Source organism: Macrobrachium rosenbergii, chromosome 56 (assembly GCF_040412425.1).
Source record: "Macrobrachium rosenbergii isolate ZJJX-2024 chromosome 56, ASM4041242v1, whole genome shotgun sequence".
Classification (NCBI taxonomy): Eukaryota; Metazoa; Arthropoda; class Malacostraca; order Decapoda; family Palaemonidae; genus Macrobrachium; species Macrobrachium rosenbergii.
This window is the reverse complement of record NC_089796.1, coordinates 24,892,878-24,913,134: the sequence shown is the minus strand read 5'-3', so window position 1 is coordinate 24,913,134 and position 20,257 is coordinate 24,892,878. Positions and strand designations below refer to the sequence as shown.

The window sequence follows — 20,257 nt, the reverse complement described above, 5'->3', positions numbered from 1 at the left end:
CAATAAATTGCTGGTTTTATATTGCCTATACATTTAAGTGTGATCTATAAAAATCCAGATTAGGTAATACCCTATACCGTACCAGGCTAAGAAAGAACAAATAAGAAGCCTAGGAGTAGAGTACATATAAACAGTATTCTAGGATCAATAACACTGGTTAGGTCTTAGGTAGACTATACCCATACAAGTGATATAAACCTAGAACAGGCAATAGCCTAAGCATAGTAAGTAAAAATCCCTTTTTAAGGGAATATCCTATTGGTAAGTTAGAAACAGCGTGGCTGAGTATCAGACAAAAGGGTGGTCTTGGCTACATAAAACAAAAAACCAGATTATAAGAGGATTAATTTTTGTATAGCTTATATCCTTAGGTTTTTAAATAAACATAGAAAAAGAAGTGGTGTAGAATAGGTTGATTGAGAATCCTCTAAGAAATATTCTATGCTTAGATTAATGCAGATTATACTAGAAGGTTTAAGCTAAGCCATATAAAACAGTAGCTTGGGTTACACAAATTAGTTAATAGAAGATTAGTCTATATGGCATGACAATTTAGAATTAAAATTTCACATAGCCATTGTACAAGGACTAGCAGTTTTAAGTAATATGGTGTCAAAATTAGCCTAAACCTAAAATGGTTCAAGTTTACTTAGATATTTTATAAATGGTATTACACTTACACACTAGTAATCAAATTAACCTGTAAGATGTAATATGCTAACGATACAGGGTTTTACAAAAGTGTCCCTTGTTAAAAACAACTTATACTAATTAGTTTCTAATAACAACTTGGTTCTTTCACTACAGGATCACCAACTTATACTAATTAGTTTCTAATAACAACTTGGTTCTTTCACTACAGGATCATTATGCAGGACCTTCAGCTCAAGTGTTCCGTAGCAAATTGCTTGGTTTGCATTTTGCCAGTATGGTCCATTCCACCTGCCATGAGCATAGTCCTTGTAAAAACCAAGTCAAATTTGCTTGGTCGCCAGATATGTACGAAATTTGCAGTGTGCTCTCGGCAACAAGTTTGAAGGATGAAACAGCTCATTTTAAGCTGTCACAATGGGTCCTAGGGTTCAGCAAGGGGGAAGAAGGGGGAGATTATATCTTTCCGGCAGCAAATATTTAACCCTTTCTCAGAAGATCTATATTTGGGTCAAAACCCAGTAAAATCAGTCCCCAATACCTCCCAGGTTAACCCTGCGTAAGAAATAGAGGAAGTTCCACATGGAGGTGATGTTCTTACAAATGCAGTTGATATTACTACCGAAATGACTTTGCTGAACCCAGAAGGATCAGGGACACAACCTTTAGCTAACCATGGGAGAAACTTTCCATAAGGAATTTAATCCCCCATTCAGCTCTCAGAAGCTGATCAGGATCCTTCCTCCAACAGGGATACAAAGGTTCACTTAACCCCAATTGGAATGGCTACATTTTCAGAGGGGTATAATAACTCACCCAGGACTTTTGCCCCCTGGGTAACAGACAGTCACAGTCCAGCTGTGGATGCTCAGTCAGATTACACAAGCTCCCCCAAAAGGGATGCACAGTTTGCAGCATTTGATCAGTTCCACGAGGAAATTATGAGTAATATTAAAGATGCCCTTGCCACAGAACGGCAATATATAATGGACATATCTCATTATTCCGAACAGGAAATTAAAGAAATCAAGTCAGTGATGCACACTCCAAAGTGTAAAAGTACTGCATCCTGCAACCGAAAAGGGAGAGTGGAAACAAACTCTGACCAAACAAGGTCCAAGGTTAGAATTTCAACTGGAGCCAACAAAACAACCAGTTCAGATTACAAAGCTTCAGGTTAAAACATAACAGGGGCTCCAAGATTCTCCCCTGATGATACTGATAATCCTTGGCGAGACGTTTCAATGTGTATTTTCTGTCCTGATGGTAAGCATTTAATTAATGAGAGAAAAACCATGATCGAAGTTATACATGTGGAGTTTAGAGGCAGGGCAGCATTCCCTAATACAGAATGGTGATGGATACCACCTTTGCCAGACATGGATAAACCTCAAAAGGAAACAGTTCTCTTATGTGGGAATACAGTATTATAGATGACGCCCTTTACCAGGTCAGCGGTAGATGGATCTATACTCCCATTATGAATAAAATCCAACTTGCTCACCAAGTACCGCGAGCCCTCTGCCCCTTCACTTTTAAAATAATTAACCATGTGAAGACAAACTTTCAGAATTATGTAGTAACTAGAAAACGAGAGCCAATGTCTCATCATAAATCTTGCCGGTATCTATACTTTGTCTTAATAATATTGCAAGCAGCTTTGCGATTGAATGAACCACTTTCTTTAACAAAATGGCAGGTACGCCATCTGGTCCTGCTGCTGATCCATTTTTAATTTCATTAATAGCCTGCACAATATCAGCTTCAGTAATATCTATGTCTGATAAATATTCACTATTTTCATCTCTTATTTCTGTATCATCTTCATTATCAATTCTAGGTGTAAATTCACTCCTATATCTTTCTGCTAATATGTTACATATTTCCTTTTTTTCATTCGTTAATCACCCTTCAATTCGTAGAGGGCCTATTTCTACTCTTATGGTCTCATCTTCCCCTGCCTTTAAAGGGGTTCTTTCAAGCACTAAACCCCTCTGGAAGATTATGTGCACAAGGCCTATTAAAAGGTGCCATAGAGAAACATATATATTCGCCACCAAGCATGTCTCTTCAGTGTTCCCAAAAAGGATTCCTCCAAACGAAGAGTGATCCTTGACCTATCAACACTGAACAAGTACATTGTTTGCCAAAAGTTTCGGACGACTACTGTTGGCCAGGTGCGTTTGGTCATTCTAAAAGGGAATTGGACAGCTTCTCTAGATCTGAAAGACGCATGCTGGCACGTCCTTATTCCCATTCCCTTTCGCCCCTTCCTAGATCTCCGGATAGGGAAAGATACATACATGTTCAAAGTCATGCCTTTTGGACTAAACATTGTCCCAGGAATTGTTACAAAATTAGCAATGGTAGTTGTCCAGGAACTCAGGAAAGAAGAAATTCAACTAGACGACTGGTTAATCTGGGGGGCCACAAGAAAAGAATGCTTGAAAAACCTAAGAGCAGTGGTCAACAGACTTCAGTCAAAAGGTTTAATAACAAATTGGAAAAAATCCCGCCTCACCCAGGAGACGCTTTCAGTGGCTGGGACCGTGTTGGGATACTCTTCAGGGCCTGTTGTCTCTCCCCATCAAAACTCAGAACAGAATAAGGTAAAACCTCAAAAGGTTCCTAGAGCAGCCCAGTTTCCAGACAGCAATGAGAATGCATTATGGGTCTACTGCAGTTTGCATCACCTGTCAAATTCTTTGTAAAGCTCCTTGAGGACAAAACAAGCGACTATGCTATCAGAAAACAGGTTTTGACGTAGGAGAAGCGTATTTTTGCTAGTTGCTGTTGAGTCCTCAAAACCCTCCCATTTCCCTGTTGAAAAGGCATGGGATTTGGGCAAGGGATCATCCTGCATTGGCCAACAGAGAGTAATGGCTCCTTGGTCTTTAACTGCCCGGTTGTAAACAAGAGGGCGGATGCACATACGCAATAGTCACTTCTCTTTCTTGCAGGTTCTTTTGACGTTGGAAAACTGGGTTCGGCTTTACTGAAGATAGGGGAAAGTGCCCTCTTATCTTTGAGTCCATTATATACTCCATCATGTGTTATAATGTTAATCATTACGACACAATACCTGGCCAAAAAGATCAACTAAAAGAGAATTCTTTGATATTAGTTTGGTCACCATTGAGCTCTGGTAGACATGGAAGGTTACTCCTTGAGGACTCGACAGCGACTACCAAAAATAGGTTTTTCCTACATCAAAACCTGTTTTTTGATTTTTGATTCCAGTAAATTCTGCTGACTGATGAAGAGTTGGAAGACTAGCTTCTGCAGCAATTCACTTAATAATGGGAGAGAAGCAAAAAGGTGTAAAAGAGTATAGTCTAAATATATCTAATTAAAAAAGACATATGTTCTTATATACTATTAATGAATGAGTGTAAATTAGAACCTGGGGGGGAGACAGAAGAGGGGGTGTTATGGAAAAGAAAGAGGGAGGAGGGAGAGAGACAGTTTATAAGTTGTTACTCAGAGTTTTCCCAGGCATTGCCAGGTTGGTCAGCTAGTGTGTATGTTTATATATATATATATATATACAGGCAGTCCCCGGTTAACGGCGGGCTCAGTTAACAGCGATTCGGTTTTGTGGGGCTTGTCTAGCGGCGAAAATCGCGATTTCCGCTTATTGGCATGATAATTGGGTATTGGCGCCAATACATACCTAACGGCGCCGATAACCGAAAAATCGGGCGCTTTTAAACGCCGATAACCCCGCAAAAATCGCCGATTTTCGATTAGCAGCAATTTTCGGTTATCATCACACCCTCAGAAACGGAACCCCACCGATAACCAGGGACTGCCTGTATATATATATATATATATATATATATATATATATATATATATATATATATATATATATATATATATATATATAGTGTGTGTGTGTGTGTGTGTGTAGAATCTACTGGTCACTTTTACCAGATACATATGTAATTGTAATAGTCACAATGCCCTCTTAACTTCTCGAATTCTTGGCTATTTTGGATATGCTTGTCACTACAAAGCCGTAAGATCCAAGCGCAAGAAATTGAAGAGACTGTGATGGCTGGTCACGGGAAACGAACCCGCGTCACCATAATCACAAGGAGGTCACGTTGCTGACGCAGGTTCGTTTCCCGTAACCGGCCATCACAGTCTCTCCAATTTCTTGCGCTTGGATCTTACGGCTTTGTAGTGACAAGCATATCCAAAAAAGCGAAAGAATTCGAGAGTTAAGAGTGCATTGTATTACAATTACACATACACACACACACACACACACACACACACATATATATATATATATATATATATATATATATATATATATATATATATATATATATATATATATATATATATATATATATATATATATATATATATATATATATATATAAAGATAAAATCCACGAAGGAAAGGGAAACACTGGAGTGCTGCTAAGCCTTTCAACTCTTTTGTCCTTTACTTAGCAGACTGAAGAAATATAACAGTAAGTTTATGAAGAAAGCTCATATTAATGACAGATGGGGATTATAAAGGAAAAATATGTACCTGGAATCCAACACAATTGAAGAATTAGTAGAACTGCCAAAACCGGGTTAAATATTTTAGAGGCTTTACAAAGGATTAGGATCAACCGTTCAGAAGCAGGGACAGGGCAATTAAAAGATTGTACAAGGGCGTGACTGACCACCCAAAAAATATTAGTACAACAAAATAATTCTCTTTTTTGTAAACAATAATAACTTTTGCAAGATGAACATTTTTACAAATGAAAAATTATATTAAACATATGGATACATACAAAATATATATAAGGTAACTAATTTGTAATTAAGTCAGTGATTTTATCTTTTAGGTCATTCTTGAACATTTTTCTAATACAGCGGTCCAAATAATACATGCCAGGGCTAAGGTTAAAATTACAGCTGGAAGCAAGCTGGATAATAGCGGACTCCAATAGATTTCTTGAAGAGAAATCTTTCGATCTGGCAATCACTGAACTTTCAGTCCAATTTATCCTGTGAGAGAGTTTTCACTTAAATGAATGAATATAGCATATAGATTGGCCAATATAGAAAGAGGGGCAGTCCAAAGATGGAATTTTATATATTATGTTGTTGTTTTCTTTAGGGCTATTTTGTATTAACATTCTTTTGAGTGTGTTATTATAGGAAAAAATAAGGTTGACATTAAAAGGTTTTAACAATGATTTTATGTTTTCAAAACCACTAAAATAAGGCAAGCTAAGAATGTTCTTAAGGGTTTCTTTCTCCATGTTACTTTGACTATAAAACTTTTTGTGGGGCTTTGTTAGATGTTTTAATACATAGAGAACCATTTCAATGCAAATTCAGTATTTATAGGAAACCAACCAACAACTTAACTTATGTCCATTTTTATTTAGGCCATCACCTTAACATGAAAATATAAATTTTTTCTTCTTTGTTTTTACAAGCTTTGCTCATTGTCAGTCCCCAGTATTTGGATCAAGACATTGAATACATAAGAAAAATAGGGACAGATTTATGTTATCCTTCACATATACTAGATATTTGTAATAATAATGGGCGAATTTTCCGCGAGTAATGGATAGATACATTCCACAGAGAAATCTGCGAATACGTGAGTCTGTGACTAGTGAGACCGCGAATATGGGGGATTTACTGTAATACAACTCTTAGTTATTATGTCTCTATGTTTTAGAATGTATTTGCCACACTAGCTCATTTACAGTTCGTAGACAGTACAGGTAAAATTAGATCAATTTAAACTCTATTGTACAAGTAAAGACATACAAAAAAATAATAAGTTGTAAAAATGTGTGAGCGCTAACTACGAAGAGAGAGAGAGAGAGAGAGTTGTCCTTACTTAAAATGTTAAGTTAAATTGTTTGTGTATAATTAAAGAAAGTATACCTTAGTTTCACCAGACCACTGAGCTGATTAACAGCTCTCCTAGAGCTGGCCCGAAGGATTACATTTATTTTACGTGGCTAAGAACCAATTGGTTACCTAGCAACGGGACCTACAGCTTATTTTGGAATCTGAACCACATTATAGCGAGAAATGAATTTCTATCACCAGAAATAAATTCCTCTTATTCTTCATTGGCTGGTCGGAGATTCGAACTCGTGGCCAGCAGAGTGCTAGCTGAGAATGGAACCCACTGGCCCAACGAGGAACTCTTGTGTATTATTGAGACAGAGAATAACATGAGAAAGAGAGAGAGAGAGAGAGAAGTTATTCTTACGTTATAAATCAAAAGATGGAAATTCATGATTTATGAAGGAAAAAGAAGAAGAAAGAGAGAGAGAGAGAGAGAGAGTACCAGAAATCTTCTGATGTGCTGTGGGCAACGATTGACACATCTGACAGCTTTGCCCTTGCCCCTCTCTTCAAAGGTTTCTCAAAAGATCAGGAAATGATATTTGTTTGTTTGAATATCATAATTTACTATGAAGTGTATAAATTTTGTAATTACAGTTATATTATTATTATTATTATTATTATTATTATTATTATTATTATTATTATTATATTATTATTGGTTCTATTGAATATTATTGCTGCACACCTCCACTGAAGAGAAGTCCGCAATAAGGAGAATAGAAAAAGTCTTCTACAAAATAAATGCAGCTGAAGCAGCAATAATATTCAATAGAACCTGTTTAAAAGAGGGTCTGCTGCCAAATTATTATTATTATTATTATTATTATTATTATTATTATTATTATTATTATTATTATTTAATCTTATTAATATTTGAAAATTAGTACTCATAATATTAGGTAAATCATTTATTATAAATTTTGTAATTACAGTTATATTATTATTATTATTATTTAATCTTATTAATATTTGAAAATCAGTACTCATAATATTATTAGGTAAATCATTTGTTTTATCATACAAAACAAATAAAGATATACATGTAACTGTAAAAATTCCCTCATCTCCTACTGAGATGAGAGAATTTTTATGGTTACATGTAAATGTTTGTTTTGTTGATACACAAAATGATTTACTTAATGATAAGTACTAATTTTCAAATATTAATAAGATTTATAAGATTAAATAACAATAACTAATAATAATAATAATAATATAACTATAATTACAAAATTTATACATTTCTGTAGTAAATTATGTGATATTTTAAACAAACAAATATCATTTTCTGATCTTTCGAGAAACCTTCGAAGAGGGTGAGGGTGAAGCTGTCAGATGTGTCAATTGTTGCCCACAGCATGTCAAAAGATCTCTCTCTCTCTCTCTCTCTCTCTCTCTCCTCTCTCTCTCTCTCTCTCTCTCTCTCTCTCTCTCTCTCTCTCTCACCTTTTTCCCTTTTTTCTTCATAAATCATGAATTTCCATATTTTGATAGCTAACATTAGAATAACTCTCTCTCTCTCTCTCTCTCTCTCTCTCTCTCTCTCTCTCTCTCTCTCTCTCTCTCTCTCTCTCCGTAATAATTGATGAATAATTTCACTCTCTTAAGTAAGGACAACCCATATCTCCCTCTCACCCTCTCTCCCTCCTCTCTCGAGGATTCGCAAATGTCACATGTCTGTGAATTCATGCAACTCAAATCATGTAAGATTGAGCATTACTGATATATATATATATATATATATATATATATATATATATATATATATATATATATATATATATATATATATATATACAGTAGAACCCGGTCCTCTACAGTACTAGAACTTGACATAAAGCGGATTTAGACGCAAAATGTTGAGTAAATTTTGCGTCGGAGCTCGAACAACAAACCGGAATCCAACCTGATGAATCATATGATGTTTGTAGAAAAAAGTGTTTCAGGTGGCTGCCGCTAGTTGGCATTGTTGGTGGCGTTCTTCCCACGCATATTTAAAGGCATTTAAAGCCCACACACACTGCTGCTGCTGTTGTTTGGAGAAGTAAATGCTTTTGTACAGGTATATCATAATTTTTTTGGCTTTCTGCACTGAATTTTTATCCAATCATGGGCCCCAATATGTTAGGGTATCATAATATTTACTGAAAGATGTTTTACAGTGATTTTGTACACTGTTCCAGTAGACTCTGTATGAAATTTATCATAAATACTGAATGTAAACAACGTTTATGTAATTAGTACCACGATACACCACCAGGGTGGCGCTGTGGTTTGTTTACATCTGCTCATGCCATAAGCTGCCGAGTGCCGACGTAATTTAGGAAATTTTTCTTAATTTTATGATAACAGACATACAGTAATTCGGCTTATAAATACTGTATTATTAATTTACTGTAATAATCAGGCTTGTGTTTCAATGTTATAATTATTAACAACAGTTTTCGTGTGTACCCGTTACAGTACATTCTGGTAGTGCCTATAGGCCACCTGGCCTAGCCTATGGCGCTCGGTCTAGCATCTGTAATACGGCCGCATTGGTCGTAGGCCAATTTTTTTTATACAGTATGCATTTAAAAATGTAAAAAGTGCTTCTGATATGGTAAGTTATTTAACTCTAAACTTATTTAATTGTAATTTGTGTAATGTTTTGTATAAAAAGGCAAGGTTGGGGTAATGACTGGTGGTCAGGAATGGATTAATCCATTTTCAGTTATTTCTTATGGGAGAAATTGATTCAGAATTCAAGTAAATCGAATCTCGACGCTTCTTCTGAAACGGATAAGCATCGAGAACCGGGGCTCTACTGTATATATATATATATATATATATATATATATATATATAACTGGATCACAAAAATATGGAACGTGATGAATTTATAAATAAAGACAAAATCCACGAAGGAAAGAGAAACACTGGCATGCAGTCTGCTAAGTAAAGGATGCCAGTCAAAAGGGCTCTCATAGCACTCCAGTATTTCTCTTTACTTTGTGGATTTTGTCTTTATATATATATATATATATATATATATATATATATATATATATATATATATATATATATATATATTATATATATATATATATATATATATATATATATATATATATATACACACACAGGGTGCGGCATAAATACGCCCTTTGTTTAAGTGGAACAAAATTAAAGCCTTTTGATTATCCTTTATTTTTCAAAACATGAATGTATTGCCACAGGTTAATAGATTAATATAATATATTAACAAAATTAATATAATGCTTATTCGGTTTAATAATGTTCAATACAAATACTAATTGCTAACTCTGCAGAAAGACGCCTACTGGATTTTTTAGGAGAACACAGCAACGATTCTTGTAGTTCATTGGACTTTTCTAAACTTGTTGCAAAAGTTGGGCTACCCGCTCTTTGAGCATCACTTACACTTCATGTGGATTCAAGTTTTCTAATCAAGCTTGTGATATTTAGGCTTTGCACCCTTGGGATGTTAAATTCAGCTGATAACAATCTTGCGGTTTCAGCACCATTTTTATTGTTTTGATAGTACAATTGAATTGCTTTTACTCTCTGTTCCTTTGTTAATCTCATGGTTGTATAAAATATCTGAAAAATGAAGATTTAGCAAATTAATTAAAGAAAATAATAAAGAAAAAATGCATTATAAGATATAAAATTAAAAAGGGCGTTACTTATGCACCCTGTATATATAAATATATATATATATATATATATATATATATATATATATATATATATATATATATATATATATATATATATATATATATATATATATATATATATATATATATATATATTTTCAAATATATTCATCAGAAATTATTTCCTGGCTTACTACGCATGTTCGTGGTTACGACGCATGTGTGTGTGGCCCCAAACGGCAGAATAATCATAATTTGAAGGTTTTTGATGTAAAACTCAATAATAATGCAGTTTACATCGTTTTCAATGCACCCAAAGCATTAAAAAGTAAGGTTTTCTTATGATTTTTGACGATTTTCGTTTTCCGTGTTATGTATATATATGTATGTATATATATAATGTATATAATGTATGTATGTATGTCACCAAATCAGCAACACAAAATAGAAATTCTTCTGGAACAACCTGTGTAGTGTCTGCTAGTACTGCATCACAGACCATAAGACTAATGGGTATTTGGCCGACACCTGTGCTGTTGTCATATCTATGTGAGAACGATGAAAGGAAAACCAGGTAATAAGTATGGGAAAAGGAAAGGGAAAGAGCCTTCGTCTTCTAAAGTTCTTATATAATCAATCACTGTGTGAAATTGAAGGCAATATCCTGGCCAACACTAACCATCTGAGAATTCTTTGATATTGGTTAGTCTGTCTTATGGAATCCTGGTGGGCCCATGAGAGTAACTCCTCCATTGAGGACAAACAACAGTTTTGCTGTCAAAAGGAATTTTGTGCTTTATTAGTGGGGTTCCCAACCCTAACATTTTTCTCACAGCTAATTGTTTAGGTTTATATAGAAATTAAGGCTGCTATCTGTCCAGGACCCCAGAATCCATGGGGTGCATGTGGAGCTCTGCTGTCAGCAGATACTTCTTTTGATTGGGAATGTAGTGTCTAGGATTTGTGAAGACTGCAGATGTAGACTAATTACCAATATTGGGCTTGTATGAAGAAAATTTTGTTTCCCTCGTGTGCCATCTTTTAAAGAGAAATTTATGATTTTGTTGAAAGTTTTTAATATTTTTTGTAGAATCCTTGCATTTGTCTCTGTTTTTCTGTAAGGGCATTACTATATGTAGAAAGTGAAGTGTGGGTTGGTGTTGTAGCTGAACTCCCATTTTTAAGTAATACTGTTGGGTAAATTAATGTATCTACAACTGACTCATGTTTCTAGTTCATATTCCATATTGAAACCAGGTGTAGACTAATACAATTACTATATTATATTTCATGAGCTTGAAGTCAAACAATTACTATATCTATTATATTTTGTAGCTTGAAGTCAGTGGTCTGATTAAACAGTAGTTTACCTTTATACTGTTTCATTTTTTCTTGTTTCTTTGTTGTACATTGCATTTATACATGTGATTTTAAGCATTCGTGGTTGAATATAGGCAATAAAACTATTTTTAAAATACACCATGTTATTGGCACATAAGTGATAACTTCATTGTAATACGCAGACATTAACGAGGTGTAACTGCAAGCGTGGAAAGTTGAAACCAGGTCCTCACAATAAGTCTCCTAATTTTGGTAGTGGTGGATGGGAAGGAGGAGCAGTTCTGCACCATGGTTCTCATCTCAGATTTGGGTAAGTGCTTTCATTTGTTTCTGGTAAGTGCTGTAAATTTTTCTTGGAATTTAAAGACACTACTTAGGATATTTTATCGACTGAAGTAGACAAAACCTGAATCCATTCACAACAAGACTCAGTTCTGTTTAATGGGGAAAGCCAGTGAAGATATTTTGTGGTTTAGTTCTCTAAAAAGTCTTGTAAAAACAGAACTGTTGCACTTTATTATATACTTCTTGAGGCTCTATCAAATATACAAATACATGGATGATGGAATGCCTCTGGAGTATACTTCTTTTGTGTCTGGCATAATGTAATTTTTAAAGAGATGTCTGTACAGTGTGTCACTGACTTATGGCAGGGGATCCATTCCAGTGCCGCGCCATAAGCTGATTTCTGACATGAGTTGTTTTTTCGCCGTTATTGGGCCTTTAACGGTGCTTAGGGTGCTGTAAATTAATGTTTGGCACCATAACTGGATGCTGCATCAAGTTACAGTGCCGTTAACTTGATGCCCATTCTTGCCGTCAGTGGCTCTTGTGGTGCTGTAACTGATGCAACATCAGGTTATGGCACTCAAAAGGCACTGTAAGATTGAATCTGCCGTAAGTCACTGCCGCCTGAAGTCGGTGACACACTGTTTATAAACTGGGATAACTGTCTAATAGGCTCTCAATTATGGCATAAATTTTTCATTTCTTCATAACTGAAAATTTTGTGAAAGATTAAAGATCAATGTACATACTTTAAATGTTTTGCTAGCTTCTGTTGGAAGCAGAAGATTGGACAATTTAAATACTATAATCACTTGATTATCCGATTAATAGAGCCAAGGTCCTGTTGGATAAGGTAAAACAAAAAAAAAAAAATAGCATTTCCATACCATTACCTCCCCTACCTTGTCCATACTTCATAAGCATAAATGCTCAATATGCTTATAAACAACAACCATCATACTTTAAACAGAAAACTTGGTGCAAAAGGCAGTGAGCTAGCTTATTTTCCCGTATTTGTAACAAAATATTGTATGCTGTATAAATACTGTACGCTTTTAAAAACAAGTAAAAAATGTGCTGAAGTTCCTTCAGGGCAGTCGAGTTTGCTGTACAGCTTATAATGCTGTATGAAACTCTCAGCCACGGCCAGGTGGTGGCCTGTGTTGTTGGCAGCCATAGCAGTGCCAGACGCATGATCATGGCTAACTAATCTTAAATAAAATGTAAAATACTGAGGCTAGAGGATTGCAGTTTGGTACGTTTGATGATTGGAGGGTGGATGATCAACATACCAATTTGCAGCCCTCTAGCCTCAGTAGTTTTTAAGATCTGAGGGTGAACAAAAAAAGTGTGGATGGACAGACAAATAGCCATCTCAGTAGTTTTCGTTTACAGAATACTAAAAAAGCGAACCCCTCCTTTTTCCTTTCATACACAACATGCAGTAGAGTAGGTTACACTACTGGATAAAAATGAGTATCACTATCATTTTGCCCAAACCCACTACAGCAGTCTTTAAAAGACACTGTACGCAAGTTAAAAGACAATGTACAATTTTTTTTTTTTTTTTTTTTTTTTTTTTTTTCCAAACCCATTACAGCAGTCTTTAAATTACAAACCTACAAATATAAAAATACTTTTTCTCTGTCACTTACCTGTGTGCCTTCCCTGGTGCTTACAATGGCCGGACTCTTAAAAACCTGTGAGGAGGGTTTCCTTGTCCTCCACCTCTTACCAAGAGGGAAAAGTTCTTTGTTACTGAGTGCATTGGTAATTAATGGATGTAGCCATTTAGAGAAAGATATGTTTATGATCCTATTTCGATTTGTTATTAAAAGCAAAACATCATAATGACACATACATTTCTGCCAATAGCGGGAAACCTGATAAAAAACACAAGTGCTTGCCTATCCAGCACCTTCTACCATAATCTATTGAACTAATGACGTATCTGTATCAGCCAGTTAAAAGCGATAAACAAAGTGGCGTATGATGTTGTGTCAGTGACATCGTGCTTTTAAGCCAATAACAATTGCGAAAGCACGCTCTCTGACTCTCCCTCTTTCGCTTTGGTATTTTTATTGGTTTTCACCTTTTTTGGTTATCATTTTATGCAGTAAAAATTAGTGCCTAATAAAACTCAAAAAAATTAAAAATGAGAAATGATAGGGGAGAAGAAAGTTAGGTATGTGCACTGTTATTTGTGTGTGTTCATATGTGTGTTAAAGGCTATATGTGCGTATGAAGGTGTGTTTCTTAATGCTGTATCATTTGTTCTCTCTCTCTCTCTCTCTCTCTCTCTCTCTCTCTCTCTCTCTCTCTCTCTCTCTCTCTCTCTCTCTCTCTCTCTCTCTCTCTCTTTCTTTTGCATTGCATATGATTACTGTCTTTTATAACATGCTACAATATAGTAGTATCCTTTAATAAATTGGGAAAAACATAACTGCGTTATAGACTGTGCATATGTACAGTAAGGTGTTTCTTAGCATGGTATCTCTCTCTCTCTCTCTCTCTCTCTCTCTCTCTCTCTCTCTCTCTCTCTCTCTCTCTCTCTCTCTCTCCGTTGTGCATGATTATCTCATTACAAGTTACAGTGCAGTAGTGTAATGTCCTTCAATAAAATGTGGAAAAAGCAGAAACATAAAAATCATGAAACAAAAAAGCACTTAGTTAAATGCTTGTCTTCCCCTCTCCACCCATCGCACACTGCATTCTCACCCCCCTACCCAGCCTGGAAATCTCCTGCCCCAGCCACCCACCTTCCCCAATAACCCCTTCTCTGTGTGCTTATTCCTGTAAACAGCATTACTGCTGCACCCCTCCCATCGTTCCCACCCATTTAAACCCCTCCCCTGGAAACACTTTCCATGGCTTCCCACACCCCCCCAAACCCTCTCTCAGCCTGTTTATAAGTACTATAAGCAGCATTACCAACATTTCCTTTGACCTACACAATGTTACCAACCAATGGAGAATGTTTTTTTTTTTATATAAATTTATGTATATTATATATATATCTTTGGTCCCTGGGGTCTAGGAACCCCCAGATAATGTTGACATTCAGATAAGGTGAAATCGGATAATTGAGTGGTTACTGTACTCTACACTGGAGGGGTAAAACTGTAAAATAAATTCCTGGTTGGCCATAGAAATATTAGTCACCAACAGTAAAATAGCTTTGAATTAGCAAGTCATCAATCATGTTTATTGTGTACTTTAGGATTGTGTTACTTCTCTCTCACATAAGAATAAAGTCTGCCTTGTTAGTGAACATAATGTTTGCCCAAGTTGGGTATAATACTCAAGGGAATCAGATTGAGGTAAGAATTATTGTTTCATCAATGTCCTGTACTTGTCTTTGTGTGCAGGTGCCTCCAGTTTGTGTTCAGTATAGTAGATGAAGCCAGCAAAGCTGACTGGGTCCAGACGACCATTAATACTTATGATAAGTTTTTCAAGCAAGAAGAGGAAGAGCAACAACAGGAAGAAGAGACTAAAGAAGAAGCAGATGAGGAGGAAGATGAAGAGGAGGAGGAAGAGGAAGATGAAGAAGATGAGGATGAAGAAAAAAAGAATTGTAAAAAAGATGAAAAGACTTCAAAGTCATGAGAATTGGCCTAGATTACACCAGTTTATTGTTTATTATTACATATATATATACTTATATAGATATATTATTTGTCAAGAGACTTTAATCAGATGTGAATATGAAAGTAAGGAACTAGGGTAAAATACAGACCTTGAAAGAATAGTAAGGATATTAAAGACAAGAATGATAGAGAATGGATTGTGTGAGATATGAAAGGAATATGGTGAATTTAGGCACTGCCAAAGATTGCAGATACTATATTTGCAACAAAATATGGTCCTACAAAAGGAGTTTTTTCATGTAACATTAGTTGGGCATTAAGTTAGTTTCTGCAGAATCTCTTGTGGAAGTTGTGTTCAAGAATTGTCTGGGAAATGATACAAACAGAAATGCTAGTAACTTGAGCCATTGCATAAGATCATATGAACTCAGTATTTTTATATTGATCTGGTGGCAGTATGTGGCAGCTGTTTTGACATGCTCTTGAATTATAGGCTTCATGTTTGCATTATCCAGATTAAAACTTCAGTGTGCTGTTAACATTATGCACAAAATAAAGTTTAGTTATACTTAGAAATATAAAGTTTTATGAGCTGTACATTACGATGCCTTTTGTTGGTAACTGAAGTTTAATGCAATTTCTTATACTGTACTGCTGACAGTCAGACACTTTTCTCTGACATTTTCTTTAATGTTATTTTGTTAACTCATCTTTGTAATTTTACCTGATTTTCTTAAATTATAAAATTTGGTACATGGTTGTAGAAAGCATTTTGTGTACCAAAACTATGTTATCTAAAGCTCTCATTATTGAACAATCTATATGTATTTTTAGTGTTTATTGTATATACGCAGTATAATAAAAATTTATTGTCCTTCACTATGGGTAAGGATTGTATATATTGTAAAAAAAATTCATAATGTTATTTTATACTCTTGCAGTACATTTATGACATCTGTCTGTCTTTTTCCCTTATGAGTGGAGAGTTTTGCCAGGCCTTCTCCCACACATATGTGGACTCAGTGATTTTACTCTCTCTCTCTCTCTCTCTCTCTCTCTCTCTCTCTCTCTCTCTCTCTCTCTCTCTCTCTCTCTCTCTCTCTCTGTATGACTTAAAAGTAGTATTCTTTTAAACTGACTCATTTGGGTTCCCTGAAATATCAAAGCTTTGTCATGTAAATTTCGTTAGGAAACCATCCTTTATCTGTTCTTCAAGTAATATTCTTCCATTTTTTTTTATTTTTCATGTCAGAAGGTTTGTAATAAGGTGGAGAAAGATATTGCAGCAATAACAGATTCCTCAAGAAAAATTTACATTTGGTATTAAAAAATTTAGCAGTGCAAATTTTGTCGTCTTCCATTCATCTTTATCATCATGAAATTAATTAGCCCCTTTTTTTCATTGATCACCCCATTGATATTTGCATAGAAATATTTTGTATCTTGTGTGTTCTCTGTAAATATATATAATTTTAGCATTGGAAAGCTTCTACATATACAGATCAGGGATGAACCTAGCTTTTTTAGTGAATGAAAAATGAGAGCAGGTTTATAGATGGTTTAACTATTGTATTGTATATTTCATGGTGTAAGGTTTGTGTTTGTGGTAACTTTTAAGAAAAACTTCTCTTTACCATTGAATTACAAGAGGACCCAGTCACTTCTAGAAGCATACTTTAAATGCTTGAGATCTTAGCTATTGTCCAAGGATTACAATATGTCAATGTTTATGAGATATGCAGTCAGGGAAGTAACAGGAATGCTGCTCCTTTTAGTTCATGAACTGGTATATATATATATGTTAAAAATTATTTTAACAAAACCAATGAGTCACATTTCTAGACTCACAGGCTCAACTCTTTTTTTATATATATATAAAGAAAAAGTAGAAAAGTAAAGCAATGTAAAGTTAAGGAAATTGAACTGCCTAGTAAAAGAAAGAAAGTAATACAGCTGGGGCAGAAGGAATGCTGTGAAGAACCCGTAATAACATGTTAAGTGCACTGCTGTAAAGCAGTCTGTAGCAGTACTCTCCCTTGTGGAGTTCATGAGCTAAATCACAGTTCAAACTTGCTGACTGAATTAACAAAGTTCTGTTTGCTGCTCACATAACAGAACCCTGAATTAGTTGTGAACAAGTTGAAGTGCCAATGCTTTATTCACTGTGAACATCACTGCATTTCCTTCATGCAAATATTGATGTGTCATGGAGTTAAACAAACCCTAAGAAAACTAAGCTCATTCCTTATAATATCTTGCATTGATTGTTGTTGCTGTAAAAAAAAACACACACAAGTATACTTTTGTTTGATAACATTTGGTTTGGCTCTCCTATTAAAATAAATATTTATTAGTCTCCTTGCTTTTCATGGACATAAATTAAAGGTTCTTATGTTAAATTCCTTCTAATAGGTTAATTGAAAATGCAAAATGCTCATTAGGGGGAGAGAGGATGCATATTAGTCACTGTTAGATTGAAAAACTGTATTCAGTTACAAAGCAATTAAGGGAAATAAAGTTCTTAACTTTATTGCCATAAATTTGGCATATAATGTCCCTGTTTGGGCTGTAAGATGTTGCTGTTTATATGTATTTGTGTGCCATGAATGGTAATGATTTTTGGGGTAATTCAAATTCCATATCTTTTAGTGTGACAACATGTTTATGATCTTATAGTGAATGTATAATGTACGTGTGACCATATCAGAGACTTACATTTACAGTGCTAGACAAGCTTTATTCTTCAGTGGAACCCTGAGTGGACAGCCTTTATAACCCCATATTCTTTGTGCTATGTCGCTAGAGAGCTTTGTTGGACTACAAGAAAAATGTAGATGCTGAAAGTATGTGTCATTTGAGGTTTTATATTGGTCTAAGACCAGCTGTATTGTGTCTGGCAGTATTCTGATGTTTATTCCAAGTGAGTATATCAAACAGATGATTTGGGAGTCTTTTTCTATAAGTATTGTCTATTTCTTTATCTGAGTAATTTGTACTTATAAATCTTATTATACTGTATGACTAGTATCTTTGTGACCATATGTTTCATTATCCTATGCTGTTCTGACAATTTTTATAGTTGACTTTTTGAGTGCATTTATATTTGGTTTTATCAAAGCCTTGGGTATCTATCCATGAATATCACTGGAAAAGGTTATAATCAATTTATGATTTCATATTTTCATTTTCATATGGTACCCTGGCTATTTCTTACCATACATTTACATATATAGGTTTTTCCCGAGTATTAGTGCGAGTGCTGACAGCATCACAAGGAAATGCTATCCTTCAAGTTTAGGAAATGAATTTTTTAAATGTAAAAAAAGGAGAAAATATTTACAGCATTGAACCCAAACAAATTTTCTTGGTATCGTTCAATCATTAACCATATGGTAATGAATCCTTCCACAATGTTGTAATTGATATTGTGTATTGTACATGTGAAAATGTATAGAAGAATTGATAACACTTTAAAAATGATTATGTTTTCATGTTTTTGTCATAATTGTTAAGAAACTTATTCAAGAAAACAGTTGCTGTTGGGGCTGTTAGATATGCCAGCCTTGGAATTTGTTAGTGGATTTTTACTCTAAAGTAGATCAACCACATTGCTGTCAAATTTCTAGACTCTTAGGGATGTCATAAAGGCTTTGCAGTTAAATGATGAAGCAGAAATTTGACTAGAATGTTTAGACAACCATTTGGGAAGAGACAGCCATATAAGCAGTACAGTTGGGGTGCTGAAGGGATGGTGCAAGGAATTTTTAGTACTGTTTACAGTATATGTGGAAAACAAAGGACTATTAATTCAATTTTATGTTTTATCTTCATTAATGAGATATGACAGCAGCAGCGGTTGAATCCCCTTTATCACACCATATACCATGACTATTAAATACTGTTTCAAAGTTTTACAAGTTATTATCAGTAGTCCAAGTTTGCAGCTCTTGTGTTTTAAGGTTGTAACTTGCATAGTCAGTGTTGCCTACCAAAACTCATAAGAGGTGCTAAGTACTGAAATCATGTAAATTGAGGACTTAAAATAAAGTATCTTATTGGTCAAATCTTAGGCTGGTAATATAATGTGGAGTGACCAGACCACAGAATCACTTCTAATCTTAGGGCTGTCTGAAAGGATTTGTTCTTAAGGGGTGACAGTTAGAGTTGGAAACAGTTAAAGCAGTTTGACAGTTAGGTGGAAAAAGATCAGTGAGAACTACTGTAAAGTAGCAGAGAAAGCAATGTATTCGTGAAGCAAAGGGACACTGCAGTGAATCTAACAATTGTACTGCCTACCATACACTCGACAAGGCTCACTGTAGTTGGTATCCTTCTATCAATGTTAGGTATCAGTTTTGGGCATTATCATTTTCTTAGCAACTGCCTTCAGACATCTTTATGTTGTATAGTGTTGTGCTTTAAAAGTTTTGGTAAACTTAATAACATGTACCAAATTCATTTGTTCATCCTAGGTGTTATTTATATGTTTCCTTGGTTTGCATCAAAAGTATCCATTGTAGAGTTGTTAATTTTTATAAGAATAATTTTCCCTGACATTCAGAATGAGGAATAAATTTACCATGCAATGCAATTATAAGAAAGGTTAAGGGATTTTTTATGAACTTTATTCATTATTGAAAATAAGAGATGATGAAATATGTTTCCCTGAATAAAATCTTTTTTAGGGGCCTCTTGTTTAGCATTTTATGATTTTTCTGCTTAACATATTTTGGTTTTGCATAAGAATTATTTGTATAGCTTAAGCCTCACAAAACTTAAGGTCAGGTTGAATTATCCTTTATATATATGAGGAAAAAGAAAGTTGTAGAACTAAGC

General features: G+C 34.8%; 1 protein-coding gene across 2 annotated transcripts in view; it reads left to right on the top strand.

The window, feature by feature from the left end:
• The window catches only part of LOC136836056 (PHD finger protein 12), a 156,786-nt gene extending 139,103 nt beyond the window's left edge, over positions 1 to 17,683 (top strand). Inside the window, exons 14-15 of one of the 2 annotated variants that reach the window (XM_067099952.1) lie at positions 11,726 to 11,853; positions 15,200 to 17,683. In XM_067099952.1, coding sequence (XP_066956053.1) covers positions 11,726 to 11,853; positions 15,200 to 15,440 — 369 coding nt within the window. In that variant the 3' untranslated portion in view covers positions 15,441 to 17,683. The remainder of the gene's footprint in view (positions 1 to 11,725; positions 11,854 to 15,199) is intronic. The other variant, XM_067099953.1, reaches the window with a different exon arrangement.
• The last annotated feature ends 2,574 nt before the right edge of the window (positions 17,684 to 20,257 follow it).